This window comes from Rana temporaria, chromosome 3, assembly GCF_905171775.1.
Source record: "Rana temporaria chromosome 3, aRanTem1.1, whole genome shotgun sequence".
NCBI classification, from domain to species: Eukaryota; Metazoa; Chordata; class Amphibia; order Anura; family Ranidae; genus Rana; species Rana temporaria.
The window spans coordinates 490371789-490394168 of record NC_053491.1 but is presented as its reverse complement, the minus strand read 5'-3'; the positions used below and the strand labels follow the sequence as shown (position 1 = coordinate 490394168).

Sequence of the window (22380 nt, the reverse complement as noted above, 5' to 3'; positions counted from 1 at the left end):
ATTATAAAAAAAATAGACTTAATTGTAAATGATTATATTTCAACACCAGCAACACTTCCTGGGACAAATCTCAAAATCTGGTGACTGTTCTTGGAAATCAGACATAATCTACAATTATGATCATGTTAATTAATGAATTAAAAATGTGATAATTAAAGTTACCACTAAGGATAAGCAACGAATAAGCACTTTGTGTGAAACGCTTTTGTTGAACAGTTTGGATTCCTTGTGCGTCATGTTTTTTAAACCTTTGACTCTACAATAAACCAACACATTTTTCTTCATCTCTGGATGTGCTGCTTTTTCTCTTTGTTGCATACCACTAGGGATGAGCCCGATGTTTGTGAACAATTTGGGGTGTTTGCGGCAAATTCGAAAGACAAAATGACATTTCTAAAAGGAAGAAAACTCATTTAAAACCACTCGCATCTATAATGAATTGTCAGGTCCTGGCAATACAGATAAAAGTAATTGAAAAAAAAATGGCATGGGTTTTCCCCCCCAGCCCTTTGGGTCTGGTATGAATATTAAGGGGAACCCCGAACCAAAATGTAAAAATAAATTGCATGGGGTCCCCCCAAATTCCATACCAGACCCTTCAGGTCACTTTTAGCATTATTAAAATCACTGCTCCCGAAAAAACAACCGTTTTTAAAACTTTTTTTGCATTGATACATGTCCCCTGGGACAGGACCCGGGTCCCCAAACACTTTTTATGACAATAACTTGCATATTAACCTTAAAGCCCTGTACACACGATTGGATATCTGATGGAATCTAATCCGATGGATTTTTTCGTCGAATATCCAATGAAGCTGACTTTCATCAGTCTTGCCTACACACCATCAGTCAAAAATCCAACCGTGCCAAAACGCGGTGACGTACATCACTACGACATGCTGAGAAAAATGTAGTTCAATGCTTCCGAGCATGTGTCGACTTGATTCTGAGCATGCATGGATTTTTCTCCAATGGAATTCCACACAGACGATCGGTTTTTACTATCGTTTTTTTCCATCAGAAAAATTTAAAACATGTTCTATTCTTTAACACTGATAGAAAAAAAAACTATGGGGCCCACACACGATCGGTTTGTCAGATGAAAACAGTCTGTTTTCATCGGACAAACCGATCATGTGTATGCGGCTTTAGAATTAGCACTTTTGGTTTTTCATGTTCGTGTCCCATAGACTTTAACGGTGTTTGTGTGTTTGAACAAATGTTTTGCCTGTTCACATGTTCTGCTGCGAACTGAATCGGGGGTGGGGGGGGGGGTGTATCCGGCTCATCCCTAGTTACCACTATCTTCAAACATTGGCTCCTCACTTAACCAATGCCACCCTCTCTTCCTGTGATGTCACCAGTTTCTGAGCAGCATTCTCATATCTTAGGATTCCCCCCCACAGATCTTTATACAACCTCTCCATACACATAACCCAGCATGGAGGGGCTCAGTGAAGGTGGTGGTGAAGGTGTGGAGGTGTTGGATCGGGTCACACAGATCATAAAAGGAGATCCGCCCGGCCTCATAATCCAGATATATCCTGACTCTGTTACTGGAGAGATTTGTAGATAAGGGGGTCTCTTTACTGTCATGTCTCACAGAATACTTACTTATAGACCTTATCAAACCCCAGGACTTGTTAGTCATTCCTAATCCTGCCTGCAAAACTTTCCTGTCTATACTCGGGTAACACATTCCGACTCTCCACCAATTTGATTCCTTAACATCCACATCCCAGTAATGTTGACCTGATTTAAAACTCTGACTGCTTAACACCAGAAGATAATCTGTAAATCTCTGTGGTGTTTTGGGGTGATTTAGTTTTATTTCTGACCAGGATACAGTTTTCCTGTCACCTGATATCTGTAGCTCATTGTGAGCTGTGTTTCCATCCAGTAATATGTCTGCAGCTCCCTGTATATAGAAAGTTATATTGACCTCTGTTAAGATCCTGGTCATATCCAGACCCCCTCCATCATGGAGGAGCTTCTCATGTCTCTCTCTGTCCTCATTATCTCCATCCTCAGTATCACACAAGTCACCTGTGTCTGATTCCTGTAAGACAGTCAGTGGATCCGTCATGTTACACAGCTTTTCAATCTGACGTATCTTCTTGGACAGCTCCTCCTTAATTTTTTCCAACTTCTGGATCCTATCCAACACAGAGAGAGTTACCTGGCTTGCTTTCCCGGAAATCTCCCTCACAACTCTCTTCTCCAGGTCTTCTAGCCATCTCCTGATATCTTTAAACACATCCTTTACTCTCTTGGTGTCACCAGTGGCTTTTTCTTCTACGTTTCTCCTATGTTCCTTCAGACTCTGAGCTTGTTCCTCCATCTTTTCTATCTTTGCCCGAAGCTTCTGCAGATCATCCCCCATTTTCTTCTTCTTCTTCCCAGAAGCCTCATTCAGTTTTTTCACCTTGTGTAAGTCTCCAGACTTCTTCCTAGCTAGCTTAGAAGACCGGAATTTCTCCACTATGTTATGCAGTTTCCTGTTTCTCTGCAGTGCAGGACGACTCTTGAAAGTTTTATTTTTGCATTCAGGACAGGAATAACTTCCAGACTGCTGTGTATCCAGCAAACGATCAATACAGTTCCGACAGAAGTTGTGACCACATCTCAGCATTACAGGATTTGTATACATTTTCTGACAGACGGAACATTCCAGCTCAGCTTTCAGATCAACAGACGTCATCGCTGACAGCAGAAGAGAAATGAACTGAAGGTCTCTGAAAATTCTCTGAGATTATCTCTAGATGGTTTCATGGACCTTTGCACATTGCTGGAATAAAAAAAAAATGAATTCATGATTGGTTGTTCTTACAGGACAAAATCATATAATCATGACATTCTTCTATAGTAAGATGTCAGTTGATCACACTTTTGTCCCCATATTGTACTGACTCAGTCATCACTGTACTAGGCAGTAGGGATGAACCGAACACCCCCCGGTTCAGTTCGCATCCAGAAAATGCTAACAGACCAAAAGTTCATGCGAACATTCGAACACCGTTAGAGTCTATGGGACTCAAACGTGAGAAATCAAAAGTGCGAATTTTAAAGGCTAATATGCAAGTTATTGTCCTTAAAAGAGTTTGGGGGCCTGGGTCCTGATTTAAAAAACTTTTTTTCGTGAGCAGTGATTTTAATGATGCTTAAAGTGAAACAATAAAAGTGAAATATTCCTTTAACCACTTGCTTACTGGGCACATATACCCCCCTCCTGCCCAGGTGAAATTTCAGCTTCCAGGCACTGCGTCGCTTTAACTGACAATTGTGCGGTCGTGCGACGTGGCTCCCAAACAAAATTGGCGTCCTTTTTTTCCCACAAATAGAGCTTTCTTTTGGTGGTATTTGATCACCTCTGCGGTTTTTATTTTTTGCGCTATAAACAAAAAAGAGCGACAATTTTGAAAAAAAATACAATATTTTTTACTTGTTGCTATAATTAATAGACCAATTTTAGTTTAGGCCGATACGTATTATTCTACATATTTTTGGTAAAACAAAATAAAAAAAAAATCGCAATAAGCAACTGGTTTGCACAAAAGTTATAGCGCCTACAAAATAAAGGACAGAATTATTATTAATTTTTTTTTTTTTTTTACTAGTAATGGCGGCGATCTGCGATTTTTATTGGGACTGCGACATTATGGCGGACACATCGGACACTTTTGACATATTTTTGGCACCATTCACATTTATACTGCGATCAGTGCTATAAATATGCACTAAGGGGGTGAGGAAGGGGTTAAATGTGTACCCTGCATGGTGTTCTAACTGTGGGGGAGGGGACTGACTGGGGAGGTGACCGATCTGTGTCCCTATCTCCTCTCTCCCTGACAGGACGCTGTCTCTGTGTGAGCCGGCAATGAGAGATGATCTCATATGTTTACATTTGAGATCATCTCTTATTGGCCGCACAGATTGCATAGCAAATGGCCACTCTGATTGGCCGTTCACTGCGATCTGCTCGGGAAACGAGCAAAGGGGTGGACGTCAAATGACATCCTCCTGGATTTTCAGGTCCATGCTGAAGCCATCATTCGGCTATAGCGCGGGCCTCAAGTAGTTAAATATCGTACCTGGGGGGTGTCTATAGTATGCCTGTAAAGTAGCGCATGTTTCCCATGTTTAGAACTGTCTTTGCACAAAATCTAATTTCTGAAGGAAAAAAGATAATTTAAAACTACTCGTGGCTATTCATTAATAGCGCAAGTAGTTTTAAATTACTTTTTTTCCTTCAAAAATAACATTTTGTGCAGGGAATCAAAATTAAAAGAAAAAATGTGTGTGGGTCCCCCCAAATTCCATATCAGGCCCTTCAGCCATGACTAAGCGCTGAATTGCAGCGTGAAACGCGTCGGCCATTCTGTACTCGTTGTTTGCAGTGTCTGCATGTACTTTTTACAATAAAAGACCAACTTTATTTTAAGTCATTTTGGAGTGCGGCTGTCCAGAGTTCTTTTCGTCTATGTGCTCAGGTCTGGTGTTGATATCAAGGGGAACCCTGCGTAATTTAAAAAAAAAATTCACTTCAGGTCTGGTATGGATTTTAAGGGGAACTCAGCGCCAAAATAAAAAAAATGGCGTGGGGTTCCCCCAAAAATCCATACCAGACCTTAATCCAAGCATGCAACCTGGTAGGCTGCAGGAAAAAAACGTACCAGGCCACATGCCCTCAACATGGGGAGGATACTTTGGGGGTCTGTGATCCCTCAAAGCACCTTGTCCCCATGTTGATGGGGACAAGGACCTCATCTCCACAACCCTTGCCCGGTGGTTGTGGGGGTCTGCGGGCGGGGGCTTATTGTAATCTGGAAGCCCCCAGATTCCGCCCCCTATGTGAATTGGTAAAGGGGTACCATTTCACAAAAAGAGTGTAAAAAAGAGGTAAAAAAACACACAGACAGCTTGGGGAAAAAAATCATTCTATTCATTCCATCCTTCCACGATCCGGAGCCGCATTACCCGCCGCTATGAACGATACAGCTTCCTCCATAGAAGGCTCCCAGGTGAATGACACGTGAGCCGAGTGACATTTCTTTTAGAACCGAGGGTGTGGCCAACCGTGACATGGATGAGTGACCCCGTTCTGACATAACGGGGGTCCTGGCGGCTTCCCCGTGGTGTCACGGGTGACCCTGCCCCCCTCTTGTGCGTCACTGGGTTTTTCCGTGACGGGGTCACGCGGTTTTCCCATGAAGCGCAAGGGGGGGCGCAGTCACCCATGACACCACGGGGAAGCCGCCGGAAACCCCCGTTACGTCAGAACAGGGCGTGGTCACATCCACGTCATGGGTGGCCCCGCCCTCGGTTATAAAATAAATGTCACACGGCTCACGGGTAGGGATGAGCTTCGAGTTCGAGTCGAACTCATGTTCGACTCGAACATTGCCTGCTTGGCGAACAACAAACAATTTGAGGTGTTCGCAGCAAATTCGAAAAGCCGCAGAACACCCTGTTAAAGTCTATGGGAGAAATCTAAAGTATTAATTTTGAAGGCTAATATGCAAGTTACTGTCCTAAAAAGTGTTTGGGGACCTGGGTATCAATGCAAAAAAAGTTTTAAAAACGGCTGTTTTTTCGGGAGCAGTGAATTTACCAATGCTTAGAGTGAAACAATAAAAGTACCCGGGGGGGTGTAAAGTTAGCATGTGAAGTAGCGCATGTTTCCCGTACATAGAACTGTCTCTGCACAAAGTGTAATTTCTGGAAGAAAAGAAATAATTTAAAACCGGACTTGCGGCTATAATGAATTGTCGGCTCTGGCAATTCAGAGAGGATTCATTCATTAAAAAAAAAAGCGTGGGGGTCCCCCCAAATTCAATTACCAGGCCCTTCAGGTCAGGTATGGATATTAAGGGGAACCCCGCTGTCAATTTAAAAAAAAAAATGACATGGGGTTCCCCCCAAATATCAATTCCAAACCCTTCAGGTCTGGTGTGGATTTTAAGGGGAACTCCACCCCAATTTTTTTAAAAAAAATGGCGTGGAGTTTCCCCAAATATCCACACCAGACCCCTTATCTAAGCACGTTAACCTGGCCGGCCGCAGAAAAGAGGGGGGGGACAGAGTGCGCCCCCCCTCTCCTGAACCGTACCAGGCCACATGCCCTCAACATGGGGAGGATGTCCCCAAGTTGATGGGGACAAGGGCCTCATCCCCACAACCCTTGCCTGGTGGTTGTGGGGGTCTGCGGGAGGGGGGCTTATCAGAATCTGGAAGACCCCTTTAACAAAGGGGACCCCCAGATCCTGGCCCCCTCTATGTGAATTGGTAATGGGGTACATTGTACCTCTACCATTTCACGAAGGAAGTGTAAATAGTTGTAAAAAACACACACATACACCGTAGAAAAAAGTCCTTTATTAATAAAAACATAAAAAATAAATCCAGCGAATGTAATCCACTCGGTCCCGGCTTCCTGCTCCAACATTGTCTGTATCCAGCGACGGGTGATCTCGTCTCCGGTCCAGCGATGAGAAGATCATCCGGGATCCAGAGCGCAGCATCGCCCGCCTCCTCTCCCAGCCGGACACAGCCCCGGCGAATGATGCGGCTGAAGCTGTGACATTTATTTTATTGGTGAGGCGGGGCCACCCGTCACGTGACCCCGCCCCCTCTGACACAAGGGGGAAGCCAGGCTTCCCCAGTGACGTGGCAGAGGGTGCGTCAGAGGGGGATGGGGTCACGTGACGGGTGGCCCCGCCTCACCAATAAAATAAATGTCACAGCTTCAGCTGCATCATTCGCCAGGCTGTGTCCGGCGGAGAGAGGATGTAATTGAATTTGGGGGGACCCCCAGTCTTTTTTTTATGAATGAATCCTCTATGAATTGCCAGGAGCCGACAATTCATTATAGCCGCAAGTCCGGTTTTAAATGACTTTTTTCCTTTCAGAAATTACACTTTGTGCAATGACAGTTCTAAGTACGGGAAACATGCGCTATTTCACATGCTAACTTTACACCCCCCCCCCCCCCCCAGGTATGAAATTTAAAGGAATATTTCACTTTTATTGTTTCACTTTTAGCATTATTAAATTCACTGCTCCCAAAAAAACGTTTTTTAAAACTTTTTTTGCATTGATACATGTCCCCTGGGACAGGACCCAGGTCCCCAAACAATTTTTTGGACAATAACTTGCATATTAGCCTTTTAAATTAGCACTTTAGATTTCAAATGTTCGAGTCCCATAGACTTTAATGGGGTTCTAAAGTTCACACAAACGTTTGGTGTGTTTGCAAGTTCTGGTGCGAACCGAACAGGGGGGTGTTTGGCTCATCCCTACTCACGTGTCATTCGCCCGGGAGCCTTCTATGGAGGAGGCTGTATTGTTCGTAGCGGCGGTTAGTGTGGCTCTGGATCGTGGTAGGATGTACATCTCTGGAATTTATTTTTTTATTTTTTATTAAAGGACTTGTCCAAAGCTGTGTTTTTTTTACCTTTTTTGACACTTTTTTTGTGAAATGGTGGAGGTACAATGTACCCCGTTACCAATTCACATAGGGGGGGGGGGCAGAATCTGTTGGTCCCCTTTGTTAAAGGGGGCTTCCAGATTACAATAAGCCCCACGCCCGCAGACCCCCACAACCACCCGGCAAGGGTTGTGGGGATGAGGCCCTTGTCCGCATTAACATGCGGACAAGGTGCTTTGAGGGGTCACAGAACCTCCTCCCCATGTTGAGGGCATGTGGCCTGGTATGGTTCAGGAGGGGGAGCCGCTCTCTCATCTCCCCTCTTTTCCTGCGACCTGCCAGGTTGCGTGCTTGGATAAGGGTCTGGTATGGATTAGCCGCAAGAAGTTTTAAATAACTTTTTTCTTTCAGAAATGACATTTTGTGCAGGGACAGTTTTAAACATGGGAAACATGCACTACTTTACATGCATACTATAAACATCCCCCAGGTATGAAATTTAAAGGAATATTTCACTTTTATTGTTTCACTTTAAGCAATATTAAAATCACTGCTCCCGCAAAAAAAAAAAAAAAAAATTTAAAAAAATAATTGCATTGATACATGTCCCCTGGGGCAGGACCCGGGTCCCCAAACCTTTTTTAGGACAATAACTTGCATATTAACCTTTACAATTAACACTTTTGATTTCTCCCATAGACTTTTAAAGGGTGTTCCGCAGGTTTTCGAATTTGCCACGAACACCCCAAATTGTTTGCTGTTCGCTGAACGGGCGAACAGCCAATGATCGAGTCGAACTCATGCTCGACTCGAACATAAAGCTCATCCCTACTAGGCAGCTACTTCATCACTTTAAAATGAACATGTTCTGCATCATTTAAGACAAATCAACAGGTAAACATAACTGCCCTCCCCAGTATCACATATTTGCCTTACCTTCTGCATCCCTGACATTCTGTATGGTTGTCGAGAACTAAGAAAAGAAAGCGTTGTGTAAGCTTTGAGTCAATCTAGTCAGAGCTTACACTGAGGGCTCTCCCCACCCTTACATGACAATGAGGACCTATCACCAAAACGTATACGATATACATGTTCCCACTGTTGTGACTTTCATAAAGTAGGATCGCAATGTATTTGGAATGTATTTTAACTGCTTCAATACTGGGCACTTTTACCCCTTCATGCCCAAGCCAATTTTCAGCTTTCAGCGCTGTCACACTTTGAATGACAATTGCGCGGTCATGCAACACTGGACCCAAATGAACTTTTTTTACACAAGAAGGCCCGGATTCACGTAGCACTTACGCTGACGTATCTCGAGATACGCCACGTAAGTGCACATATGCGCCGCCGTATCTATGCACCCGACTCTGAAAGCAAGATACGCCTGAAAATAGGCTTCATCCAACCGACGCAATTTTTCTACTCCGTCGTATCGTGGGCACATATTTACACTGGCCGCAAGGGGCGCTCCCATTGATTTACGATTTGAATATGCAAATGAGTGAGATACGCCGATTCACGAACGTACTTGCGCCCGGCGCATCAATATACGCGGTTTACGCAAGTCTTACGTCCGGCGTAAAGTTAAGCCTCCTAAAGCAGGTGTAATTCAGCAGCATCAATGCAAATGGCTGCACCAGGGAACACAGCCGTCGTTTCTTATGTCGTTTACGTAGTACGTGAATAGGGCTAGTTGTAGGTTACGTTCAAGTCGTAGGCAGTGATTCGACGTAACTTAGGCAGTTGTTTCGACGTGATTCTGAGCATGCGCATTGGGAAGCGTCCATGGGGCGGCGCATGCGCCGTTCGTTATTCGTATCTTGATGGCGCTCGGCCCATCATTTACATGGGGTCACGCCTCATTAGCATGGCTCGGGCCCACTGCCACTTACGACGAGTTACGCCGAGGGAACCCAGCGTAGATTAGGGAGCAAGTGCTTTGTGAATACTGTGCTCGCCGCTCTGCGCTACGTCGGCGTAGCGTATATTCGAAACGCTACGCCGGCATAACTATGCGCCAAGGTATGTGAATCCGGGCCATAGAGTTTGATTTTGGTGGTATTTAATCACTTCTTGTTTTTTCTTTCATTTTTTTTTTTTTAAAAGACAAGCAAATTTGATGGGCACTGATGGGCGTTGATGAAGCAGCACTGATGAGGAGGCAGTAATGTGCCACACTGATGGGCACTGATAGGTAGCACTAATAGGTGGCAGTGATGGGCACTGATGGGCAGAACTGATGAGTGGGCACTGAAAGGCAGCACTGATTGTCATTACTAATTGGCACAGATTGACATCACTGAACTGATGGGCACAGATTGGCATCACTGATTGGCAGTGACTGGCATCATTTCTGGACACTGTTGGGGCTGCACTGATAATCAGTGTCCTTGATTACCTGTACATGTCTCCCCTGTGAAGAGATGCCACTGATCGGCTCTCTTCTCCTCACACTCTGAGATGAGAAGAGCCAAAAAACAACATTTCCATGTTTATATGTGATCAGCTGCGATCACATGTAAACACCCGCAATCGCGTGCCCCCCATCATTTGTCTATACGAAGGGTAGGAGGTAGTTAAAGCAGAGTTCCACATATTTAAGATTCAGCAGCAACAAAAACTGTAGCTGCTGACTTTTAATAAACAGACACTCACCTGTCCCAGGGTCCAGCAATGCGACCGCCCGAAGCCTCGCTCCTCTCCCCCTCCTCTCTGCAGCGCTGGCATTGCAAGTGTGGGTGCCTGGCTGTGGCTCCAGAGCTAGGCAAGCACTGTGCGTGCGCGAGCAATGCTGCGTGTTGTGAACGGCTAGGCAATCTTCTGGGACCTGTCATGTGTCCCAGAAGATTGCAGGGAGGGAGGGGGAGTAGAACTTCCGCTCTGCGCCGCGGTGCCAGGAGATGAAGTGGGAGTTGGGTACCTGTGAAAACTAGGTACCCGCTCCCCCCCCCCAAAAAAATAATAATAATTACATGCTAAATGTAGGGGGTCACAAGTACTTAACGCAGAAGTTTCATTTTTGGGTGGAACTCTTTAACCACTTCCCGAAGGCCGTACGACTTTGTACGGCCGCAGGGTGGTTCTACTTCTCTGAGTGGCCATCTTTATACGGCCTCCGCTCCTCCTGGCCACTGGGAGGCGCGCGAGCGTGGCGCGCGCGCCCGCCGCATCACTGGGATGCCGATGCGCGTGCCTGGCGGCAGCGATGTCCGCCGGGCTCCCGCGATCGCCGGTTACAGAGACAAGGATGTGGATCTGTGTGTGTAAACACAGAGCTCCACGTCCTGTCAGGGAGAGACAGGACGTGACGAGACAGGCACTATAACTTTTGCGCAAACCATTCGCTTATTGCGTTTTTTTTACCAAAAATATGTAAAATACGTATCGGCCTAGACTGAGAAAAAAAAAATTGAGCTATTTATTTTTTAGCAACAAGTAAAAAATATTATTATTTTTTTCAAAACTGTAGCTCCATTTTTGTTTATAGCGCAAAAAATAAAAACCGCAGAGGTGATCAAATACCACCAAAAGAAAGCTCTATTTGTGGGAAAAAAAGGACGTCAATTTTGTTTGGGAGCCACGTCGCACGACCGCGCAATTGTCAGTTAAAGCGACGCAGTGCCGAATCGCAAAAAGTCCTCTGGTCAGGAAGGGGGTTTAAGTGCCCAGTAAGGAAGTGGTTAAACATACATATGTAAATTTGTTGATCTCTGTTATAAAAACAAAAGTAGATAAGTCAGATCTTTGCTGATTGATAAGGTGCATGATGTGGGCTGTGTGATCAGTGCATGGAAGCAAGAGGAGAAGATGCCAGGGGCTGTGTGATTAGTGAGCGGGAGCAGGAGAAAAACACGGGGGACCTTGTGATCAGAGAGCAGGAGATGCCAAACAGCTAGGGACACAAATAGAGCTCAGCAGAATAGAATACAAGTACATTTTTCCTTGGTCATCCCCATTACTTTAGTTGGTAAACTGTTTATCAGGAGTGGTGAAGTAACTCACTGCACATCCTGTAATATGTAGCAATGTTCCGGGGCCCCTGAAACCCAATGGTGACCGCTAGAGTTAGGGACAGCTGACATCCTTCAGTGTAGAGTGGGTTACAAGGCATAGTGGGTGTAATGCAAGATGAACAGGTGGGCGCCAGACACTTTTTGAATGCAAAGAGAATTATTGTCTCTTAAACAAAACTGTGGGAGAGAGGGTTAGGGCCAGGACACACTTAGGCAGATCAGGGTTCTACATCTATATCCCTAGAGCAACCGTTCACGGTGAATACTGCTGCATATAATATGAGTTAGTTGTTTCTTTTGAAACCCAGATGATAAAACTAAGGAAGCAGATGGCAACACTGAGAAGCATTGCCAACCTGGAAGGGGCCCCTACAGAGGTAAGTGGAGATATGGATGTGCAAACATCAGAGTAGGGTTAAATGGGGTAGAGGGAAAAGTGTTAGAGAGGCTGGTCCTGAGGTGATACATCCCCAAAAATATTGCCGGTTGCGTGATGTTGGGAATGTTCGTCGGAAACCCAAATTTGCGGGTTCACCCGCCGAGAGCCCCACAATGCACTGCATGCTGAACAGTGCATTCAAAACTTTGCCCAATCAGGGCCTAGTAAAAAGGTGATTGTTAAGAAGTGGGCCGGTAAGTTGGCTGCAGCATTCTTAACCACGAATGAGTCATCAGTTGTCAATGGGCTTCCATGCTGACAGCTGAATGAAAAAAAAAATGCCGCAATAGAATTTTAAAAAAATGGTGTGGGGATCCCCCCTCGAATCCATACCAGGCCCTTCAGTTTTGGTATAGATTTTAAGGGAAACTCCATGCCAAAATTAAAAACAAAACGGCTTAGGATCCCCCCCTAAAATCCATACCAGACCCTTATGCCCCCCCCTCCTGAACCGTACCAGGACACATGCCCTCAACATGGGTGAGTTCTTTGGGGCAGGTGTTATCCACCCCCACCCCCTACCCCAAAGCACCTTGTCCACATGTTGATGGTGACAAGGGCCTCCTACCCACTAGGGATGAGCTTTGTGTTCGAGTCAAACTCACGTTCGATTTGAACATCGTATGTTCGACAGTTCGTCTAAATACGAATGTTACGGGCCGTTCGCACCAAATTCGAGTGGCGTGTCACGGCCCATAATTCACTGCGGCATCGCAGTGCATTGCTGGCTGATGATTGGCCAAGCATGCACTATGACCCGCATGCTTGGCCAATCACAGCTTGCAAAAAACGGGAGAGCCATAATTGGCCAAAGCCAGGGTGTCTTTGGCCAATTATGGCTCAGGGGGTTTAGTACACGCCCCACACTATAAAAGGCTGCCTGCAGGTCGGGCCTTGTGTAGTGTGTTTCGGTGGTTAAAAGAGAGAAGACAGAGAGAGAGACAGAGAGAGAGTGTCATTTATTGTAGGTAGATAGAGCAGGCAGGCAGACAGGCTAGTCAGTTAGAGTTACAGTGTGTAGAGGATATATATGCATCCCAGGTGTTGTATATATATTTATACACTGTATTGAGTTTTGCTAGATCCCCTCTAATTTACTGGCTGGCAGGCAGGTAATTGTGCTAGTTGCAGTATTCTAACGTAAAGCTGGTGTTTCCCATATTTACTCGTAGAGGCAGGGATCTGCTTAGATTAATACTACAGGCAAGGGATATTGCTGCAAGTACTTTCACGTGTTGTACTGTCTGTCTCCTCTGCAGGCCATTAGTATGTCTGGAAGGACAACAAGGAGAGGCAGAGAGTCACAAGCCGATAAAAGAGGGCAAGCAGGCTCTGTGTCTAGAGGCAACAGTGCTGGTCGTGGACACGGTGCATCCTCATCAGCACGTGGCCGTGGGACACACTCGTCCTTTTTTTCGGCAGCTGGCCGTGTTGAGCCGCAACATGCCGAAGACTTGGTAGAGTGGATGACCAAGCCGTCCTCATCCTATCTCACCCAGGCCCAGGGTACTTCGTCTGGCAAAGCAGCTGCCAAGGCGTCCTCTTCCCTCTGCTCAATGTCATCAGTCACTCAATCCCTAGCCCCACCATGTCCTCCTGAGGAGTCCCCCAAACTGTTTGACCACAGTGTTGGGTACATGCTGCAGGAGGATGCGCAGCATTTTGAAGGCTCCGATGACAGCTTGAGGAAGGCAGTAACGTGAGCCCAGAGAGAGGGAGTGTCCAAGAAGGACAGCAATCTGGCAGTCATGTTCCCCCAGCTGCAACATACTGCCAGGTTTTCTACAGTGAAGAGGAGGGAGGGGAAGGATGAGGTCACTGACTCTACGTGGGTGCCTGATAGGAGCGAGCAGGAGGAGGCACATCTCCAACGAGGCAGGATGCCCTCCAGGGGTCAGCTTAAGGGCAGCACACCGACTGCATCACAACGCAGAGCTATGCATGTGCAGGGCACTGCTGTCTCTCAACGTTATTCCAAAAGTTCTTTGGCATGGGCCTTTTTTGAGACGAGTGCATAAGATCGCACCGCTGCTATTTGCAACATATGTCTCAAGCGTATCTCGCATGGCCAAAACATCACCCGCTTGGGCACCACATGCTTGACCAGACATATGTCGACCTGCCATGCAGTTCGTTGGCAAGATTCCCTTAAAGACCCACACCAAAGAACAAAGCGGACCTCTCCTTGCTCCTCATCAGCTAGGATCTCCATCCTCACTATACCCTCAGTCCTCTCTGAAGCCTGCACTGATAAGACTGAAGGTGTAGAATTAGGTGTGTCACAGCCAAGTACTTGTGGGCAATCTACTATCGGTACACCGATGGCAGATTGTACCAGGCAAATTTCCCTGCCCCAGCTGCTGCAGCGCCAAAAGAAGTTCTTTCCCAGCCATCCACATGCCCAGCAGTTGAATGCTAGCTTAGCTAAATTGCTAGCACTTCAAATGCTGCCTTTTCAGTTGGTAGATTCTGCCCCCTTCCGTGAGTTTGTGGAATGTGCGGTACCTCAGTGGCAAGTTCCCAAACGCCTTTTTTTCACAGAAGGCGATTCCGGCTCTCTACCGCCATGTGGAAGGCAATGTCCATGCCTTGCTGGACAGGGCAGTCAGTGGTAAGGTGCATATTACCACTGACTCATGGTTCAGAAGGCATGGACAGGGACGTTACCTATCTTTCACGGTGCATTGGGGGACTCTGCTGGCAGCTGGGAAGGACGCAGGACAAGGTACAGTAGTGTTGGAGGTTGTTCCACCACCATGCCTTCAAAATGCTACTACTGGTTGTGACACACCTCTCTCCTCCACCCCATCCTCTTCTTCCTCTGTTGCCTCTTCCTGTACTGATTTGTCCTCAGAACCAGCGGTGCTCCGTAGGCGTTCAAGGGGCTATGCAGGTACGCAGGCAAAGAGATGCCATACAGTGCTTGAGCTGGTGTGCTTGGGGGACAGGAGCCACACTGGGCCAGAGGTTCTGTCAGCTCTGCAGGGGCAGGCTCTAAGGTGGTTGACGCCACGCCAGTGTAAGCCAGGAATGGTGGTTTGCGACAATGGCACCAACCTCCTCTCTGCCCTGCGACAGGGACAACTGACCCATGTGCCCTGTTTTGCTCATGTCCTTAACTTGGTGGTGCAGCGGTTCTTGGGCAGGTACCCGGGCTTACAGGATGTCCTGAAGCAGGCCAGGAAAGTCTGTGTGCATTTCCGACGGTCATATAATGCCAGTGCTCGGCTGGCAAACCTCCAAAAGGACTACAACCTGCCCAAGAACCGCCTAATCTGTGACATGCCCACCAGGTCGAACTCTACGTTGACAATGCTGCAGCGGCTGCACACGCAGCAGAGGGCCATCAATGAGTATCTGTGCCAATATGGCAGCAGGACAGGGCCAGGGGAGCTTGTTTTTTTCCCCCATGCCAATGGGCCATGATCAGGGATGCATGCACTCTCCTGTCACCATTTGAGGAGGCCACGAGGATGGTGAGCAGTGACAGTGCATGCATCAGTGACACCGTCCCTCTTATTCACCTGTTGGAGCACATGCTACGTGGAATAATGGACAGAGCCCTTGATGCAGAACAGAGGGAGGAAAAGGAGGACTTCCTTACCTCTCAAGGCCCCCTTTATCCAGACAGTGTTCCTGCTTGCCTACCTATCACACAGGAAGAAGACGAGGAGGAGGAGCAGGAAGAGGAGGATTGTGTCACCATGGAGGTGGAGCCTAGCACTCAGCATAAGCAGCAGTCTTCAAGGGATCAATTACAGTCCCAAGAAGCCCATGGACTTGTAGGTGGCTGGGACAAGGTGGCTGTGGATCATGTCGTCCTTAGTGACCCAGAGGACTTCGCACCGAATGCCTCAGCAAACCTACATTGTATGACCTCCCTGATCCTGCGGAAGGATCCTCGTATTCGTGCTATCAAGGTGAGGGATCATTACTGGCTGGCAAACCTCCTTGATCCACGTTACAAGAGTAAGGTTGCAGACCTTATCTTGCCGGCACAGAGGGAGCAGAAGATGAAACATCTTCGGGAGGCCTTGCAGAAAGGTCTGTGCAACGCGTTCCCAGATACTGGGAGGTTACAAAATCCTGGTCCTGGACAACATGTTGCTGAGGCTTCGGTCAGTCACAGAAGGAGCGGTGGAGAAGGTGGCCGTCTGACTGATGCATTCAGACAATTTTTTAGTCCGCAGCCCCAAGGTATGACCGGTTTCAGCAACCATCGCCAGCGTCTGTTTTACATGGTGCGGGAATACCTAGGGGCAAGATCAGACTTGGACACCTTTCCCACCAAAAATCCTCTGGCTTACTGGGTCTTGAGGATGGATCACTGGCCAGAGTTTGCACATTAAGAATTGAGCTACTGGCTTGTCCTGCATCCAGCGTTCTTTCAGAATGCACATTCAGTGCTGCTGGAGGCTTTGTAACCGATCACAGGGTGCACCTCTCCACCAACTCGGTCGATCAACTGCCCCTACTTTCAAACATCCAACTTCCAAATGACTCCTACTTGCTAACGGAAGGAGACAACAGCAAGTGAGAGGAAATCTACCCCTAGGAAGTGAAATTCTCTTCTGTGAGAGGTGTCTCCTGTCCACTGATGCTTTATCACCAATCCTTGTATCACTAAAAAATTATTTGTCATTGGGACAGAAAGTGAATTGCAATCTTCTGAACAGATGCACACAGACAGCAAAACAAATGTTACAGGGGTGATAACCCTTCTTTATGTTTTCAGAAAAGCTTAAAAATAGATTTTATTGCTGGAGCTACACTTTAAAAAATTACCAGTTCAAAATTACAAACAGATTCTACTTAACAACAAACCTACAGTCTCTGTCTTGTTTGCACCTCCTGTATGCTGCTGTTCAAAGTATATAGGGCCAAAGGGGCTTGTAATGACCTGGGGGGAGTGGTGGCGGGAAAACCCATGCTATTTTTCTCAATGATTTTCATCCATATTGCAGGGCCCAAACATTACATTAACCACTTCAATACCGGGCTTTAAAACCCACCTCCTTCCCGGGCCTATTCTGGCACTTCTTTCCTACATGTACAAATCCTCATTCTTTTGCTAGAAAATTACTCAGAACCCCCAAACATTATATATGGTTTTTTTTTAGCAAACACCCTAGGGAATAAAATGGCGGTAATTGCAACTTTTTATCTTGCACCGTATTTGCGCAATCATTTTTCAAACGGCTTTTTAAAAAAAAAAAATGGTTTCATAAATTAAAAAATAACAAAACAGTAACGTTAGCCCAATTTTTTGGTAAAATATGAAAGATGATGTTACGCCGAGTAACTAGACACCTAACATGTCACGCTTTAAAATTGCGTACACTCATGGAATGGCGCCAAACTTCGTTACTTAAAAATCTCCATAGGCGACACTTTAAAATTTTTACAGGTTGCCAGTTTAGAGTTACAGAGGAGGTCTAGTGCTAGAATTGTTGCACACGCTCTAACGCACGCGGCGACACCTCACATGTGTGGTTTGAACGACGTTTACATACGTGGGCGGGACTTACGTGTGCGTACGCTTCTGGGCGCGAGCTACCGGGGACAGGGGCATTTTAATTTTTTTATTATTATTTTTTATTTTTTATTTTACTTATTTCTTTATTTTTTACACTTTTTTTACACTTTTTTTTTTTCAATCGCTTTTATTCCTATTACAAGGAATGTAAACATCCCTTGTAATAGGAATGTGTGTGACAGGTCCTCTTTAAGGAGAGATGCGGGGTCAATAAGACCCCACATCTCTCCTGCAGGCTGGAAAGAATGAGATCGTGAAAAAAAAATTCACAGATCTCATTCAAACTAGCCGCAATTGCGGTTTGTTTACTTACGGGGATCCGGGCGTGACGTCATCACATCGCGCCCAGGCCTCCGACGGTCATAGAGATGACTGGTGACCAGATGGTCACCAGTCTTCTCTATGGCAAACATCCGGCGGACGGCGATCATCTCTCCGGGCCCCCGGTGGGACGGGAGAGCCAGGAGAAGCACCGGATGGCGGCGGGAGGGGGGGATGTCCCCTCCCGCCGCCTGTAAGAACGATCTATTGGCGGAACCGCCGCTATGATCGTTCTTACGGTGCGCAGGATCGCCGCTGCTAAAAAATGATATCTCAATGATGCCTCCGGGTGCAGGCATCATTGAGATATCCCCCCGCAAAGCCCATCACGTCATATGACGTCCACCCAGGATAACAGGTCACCGTTTTGGACGTCATATGACGGCGTGCGGGTGTCAAGTGGTTAAAGTCGCAAGCAGTTTTAAATTACTTTTTTCTTATAGTAATCTCATTTTGTGCAGGGACGGTTCTAAACATGTGCCACTTCACAGGCATACTATAGACACCCAGCAGGTACAATATTTAACCACTTAAAGCGGGGGTTCACCCAAAAAAAAAATCGAACATTACTGTACATTGAGCCGAGTTGTGAGAATGACATTATGCTGTTTTTCTTTTATTTCCTTGCTGTACATACCGTTTTCTCTATATTTTCACTGCGGCTTCCGGGTATGTAATCTGCAGGATTGGGCGTTCCTATTCACATGTTAATTGATTGACATGCTTCCCACGGCGCATACAGCGCGTCACGAGTTGCCGAAAGAAGCCGAACGTCGGTGCACAGGCGCCGTATAGAGCCGACTCGCAGTCCGGCTTCTTTCGGCAACTCGTGACGCAAGGAAGGCAAGGAAATAAAAAAAACAGCATAATGTCATTCTCACAACTCGGCTCAATGTAATGTTAGAATTTTTTTTGTTGGGTCAACCCCCGCTTTAACACCCGGACCATATTGCTGGTCAAAGACCAGAGCACTTTTTGCAATTCGGCACTGCGTCGCTTTAACTGACAATTGCGCGGTCGTGCAACGTGGCTCCCAAACAAAATTGGTGTCCTTTTTTCCCCACAAATAGAGCTTTTTTTTTGTGGTATTTGATCTCCTCTGCGGTTTTTAGTTTTTGCGGTATAAACAAAAATAGAGCGACAATTTTGAAAACAATGAATATTTTTTACTTTTTGCTCCAAAAATGTATAACATTTTTTTTCTCAGTTTAGGCCGATACGTATTCTTCTACATATTTTTCGTAAAAAAAAAAAAAAAATCGCAATAATCGTTTATTGATTGGTTTGCGCAAAAGTTATAGCGTTTACAAAATAGGAGGCATTTTTATGGCATTTTTATTAAAACATTTTTTTACTAGTAATGGCGGCGATCAGCGTTTTTTTTTCAGTACTGTGACATTATGGCGGGCACTTCGGACACTTTTGACACATTTTTGGGACCATTGGCATTTTTATAGCGATTAGTGCTATAAAAATGCATTGGATTACTATAAAAATGCCACTGGCAGTTAAGGGGTTAACACTAGGGGGGCGGGGAAGGGGTTAAGTATGTTCCCTGAGTGTGTTCTAAATGTAGGGGGGATGGCCTCACTAGGGGAAATTACTGATCTTCTGTTCATACATTGTATGAATAGAAGATCAGCATTTCTCTCCCTGACAGGACCGGGAGCTGTGTGTTTACACACACAGCTCCCGGTCCTCGCTCTGTAACGAGCAATCGCGGGTGCCCGGCGGCGATCACGCCCGCCGGGCACGGGAGTAGGGGGTGAGCGCAGGGCGCACGCGCCCCTAGTGGCCTGCGCGAGAGCTGACGTTATATTACGTGCTCTTGCGCAGGGGAGCCGACCTGCCGCCGTAAAACGAGGGAGGCTGGTCGGCAAGTGGTTAAAGGAATTTTTCAATTTTTTTTTTCACTTTAAGCATCATTAAAAACACTGCTCCAGAAAAAAACGACTGTTTTTAAAACTTTTTTCCCATTGATACATGTTCCCTGGGGCAAGACCCGGGTTCTCAAACCCGTTTTACGACAATAACTTGCATATTAGGCTTTAAAATGAGCACTTTTGAATTCGAACGTTCGAGTCCCATAGACTTCAATGGAGTTCTAAATATTTGCGCGAACGTTCGGTCCGTTCGAAGGTTCTGGTGCGATCCGAACGGGGAGTGTTCGGCTCATCCCTTCTCCCCACAACCCTGGGCTGTGGCTGTGGGGGTCTGCCAACAGAGGGCATATTAGAATCTTGAATTCCCCTTTAACAAGGTAGGCTACTACAGGTAGTGTAAATATCTCCTAAACTTGCGCCGTTCAGGAGATGTTTATTGTACATGCAGCCAGGGACATCAGCGGCGCATGAGCTCTGAAGGAATGGCCACCCAGACCGCTCCTTCAGAGCCCGGTGCCGTGAACTGTGACATCATCAAGCTCCGGCCAGTCACACAGTCGGAGTCTGCAAACCCGGAAGGAAGACGCGTGAAGATGGAAGCGCCTGCAGCCCTGACATCTCAGTGCTGGAAGGGCTTCGTTTTAACCTGCCTGGCGGTATCCCCGAGCGTGACTCGGGTGGGTTTTCCATGCTGCGATCGGTATCCCCGAGTCACGCTTGGGGTAGCTGTGCAGAGTGTGCAGCGGCGCGGCTTACCTTTCGCAGCATCCACAGGCAAGTTACTCACCTTGTCCCTGGATCCTGCGATGCCACCCCGCTGTGTGAGCGAGCGGGACCTCCTCGCTCGATTCACAGTGCCTGTGTGCCGCCGATCTCCGTTCCCTGCGACGTTACGACGCACGGGGCCGGAGAACGGCGCCAAATTCAAAAAAGTAAATAAACACAATACACACATTATACTGTAATCTTATAGATTACAGTACTGTATGTAAAAAATACACACACCCCCTTGTCCCTAGTGGTCTTCCCAGTGCCCTACATGTCATTTTATATAATAAAAACTATTCTTTCTGCCTGCAAACTGTAGATTGTCCAAAAGTGTCCCTTTATGTCAAAAATGGTTTTAGAGCAGCTAGAAAACAGCGATAATAAATTATAATCACTTGCAGAATTGTGCGATAGCGATTTGTGGGGAAATACATCATAAAAAAATTTAAGTAATGACAGCGACAATTCTGCAACTGAGCAAATTTCAGTGATTTTGAGTTGATTACATTATTAAATACTTTTTATTATAATTATAATATTATTTGTTATAATTATTTATAATTATTTATTATATTATAATTTATAATTTTGTTTTTAAAAAAAAATCATACCCGGGATGCCTACAAGACTCTTGTTTGGTCAGATTTAGGTGAGATATTCGCCGGGGAAACGGACGTCAATCATCGGGGCGACCTCCCAGATGACAATCCTCCTCGGCAGAGAAACGCCTACTCCCGCAGGGAGAAGTCCCGGAAGCCAGATTGATAAGAGAGATTACAAGGTACCTACAGCGTAAAAAAAAAAAAAAAAAAATGCGGACTGTGCTTGTTACAAGTATAAGGAAGTTGGTCTGATAGAAATGTTTTTAGGGTGAACCTCCGCTTTAAAGTCAATCTGATCCACATCACAAAAACATCAGTAATAGTCCGGACTGGGATACATCCTTAGATAATTCTACACACACAGCTGAGCTCTGGATATAGAGTTGGATAATAATCAGCAGACTTACCTGGGTGGTAATGTTGGGGGTAATGGAGTCCGGGTCGGTCGGTGTCACAGATCACTGGTACTGCAGCAGTCTCTGTTCTCCCCGGAGAGCTCGGGGGAAATGAACCTTCTCCTGGAGGAAGCATAAAAGAATGTTTCTGATAATAACCAAAAGGAAACTACATTCTCTATATACTGCGCTCTCCTTAGGCTGTATCATGACACACCTTTCACATTGACGCAAGTAGAGTTCCAACCCTCTGCAACTTTTTTAACCACTTGCCGTCGCCGCACCGTCGAAATACGTCCACAAGGTGGCTCTGCTGGGCGAGAGCACGTAATATGACGTCCTCTCTCCCAGCCGCGCTCGCCCCCGACTCCCGTGCGTGTGCCTGGCGGGCGCGATCGCCACCGGGGCACACGCGATCGCTCGGTACAGAGCGGGGACCGGGAGCTGTGTGTGTAAACACACAGCTCCCGGTCCTGTCAGCAGGGGAAATGCTGATCCTCTGTTCATACAATGTATGAACCGAGGATCAGTGTTTCCCCTAGTGAGGCCACCCCCCCCCCACAGTAAGAACACACAAGGGACATACTTAACCCCTTCCCCGCCCCCTAGTGTTAACCCCTTCACTGCCAGTGGCATTTTTATAGTAATCCAATGCATTTTTATAGCACTGATCGCTATAAAAATGCCAATGGTCCCAAAAATGTGTCAAAAGTGTCCGAAGTGTCCGCCATAATGTCGCAGTACCGAAAAAAAAATCGCTGATCGCCGCCATTACTAGTAAAAAAAATATAATAAAAATGACATAAAACGACCCCCTATTTTGTAAACGCTATAACTTTTGCGCAAACCAATCAATAAACGCTTATTGCGATTTTTTTTTACGAAAAATATGTAGAAGAAAACGTATCGGCCTAAACTGAGGAAGAAAAATGTTTTTTTTATATATTTTTGGGGGATATTTATTATAGCAAAATGTAAAAAATATTCATTTTTT

General features: G+C 46.2%; 1 protein-coding gene across 2 annotated transcripts; it reads right to left on the bottom strand.

Annotated features, from left to right (window-relative positions):
* Positions 1–1290: 1290 nt before the first annotated feature.
* On the bottom strand, positions 1291–21651 carry LOC120933761 (nuclear factor 7, ovary-like). 2 transcript variants are annotated; one of them, XM_040347150.1, is made up of 4 exons: positions 21604–21651; positions 21399–21509; positions 21001–21174; positions 1291–2788 (listed from the first exon to the last, which is right to left on the bottom strand). In XM_040347150.1, the coding sequence occupies exon 4, from the start codon at positions 2699–2701 to the stop codon at positions 1388–1390; it is 1314 nt and encodes a 437-aa protein (XP_040203084.1). In that variant the 5' UTR covers positions 2702–2788; positions 21001–21174; positions 21399–21509; positions 21604–21651; the 3' UTR covers positions 1291–1387. The 2 variants fall into 2 exon arrangements, with proteins under 2 accessions (XP_040203084.1, XP_040203085.1); XM_040347151.1 differs by lacking the exon at positions 21001–21174.
* Positions 21652–22380: the final 729 nt, after the last annotated feature.

Bases quoted from the DNA above. Each gene is read 5' to 3' on its own strand.
- LOC120933761 (XM_040347150.1), bottom strand. From the start codon at position 2,701: ATGACGTCTGTTGATCTGAAAGCTGAGCTGGAATGTTCCGTCTGTCAG.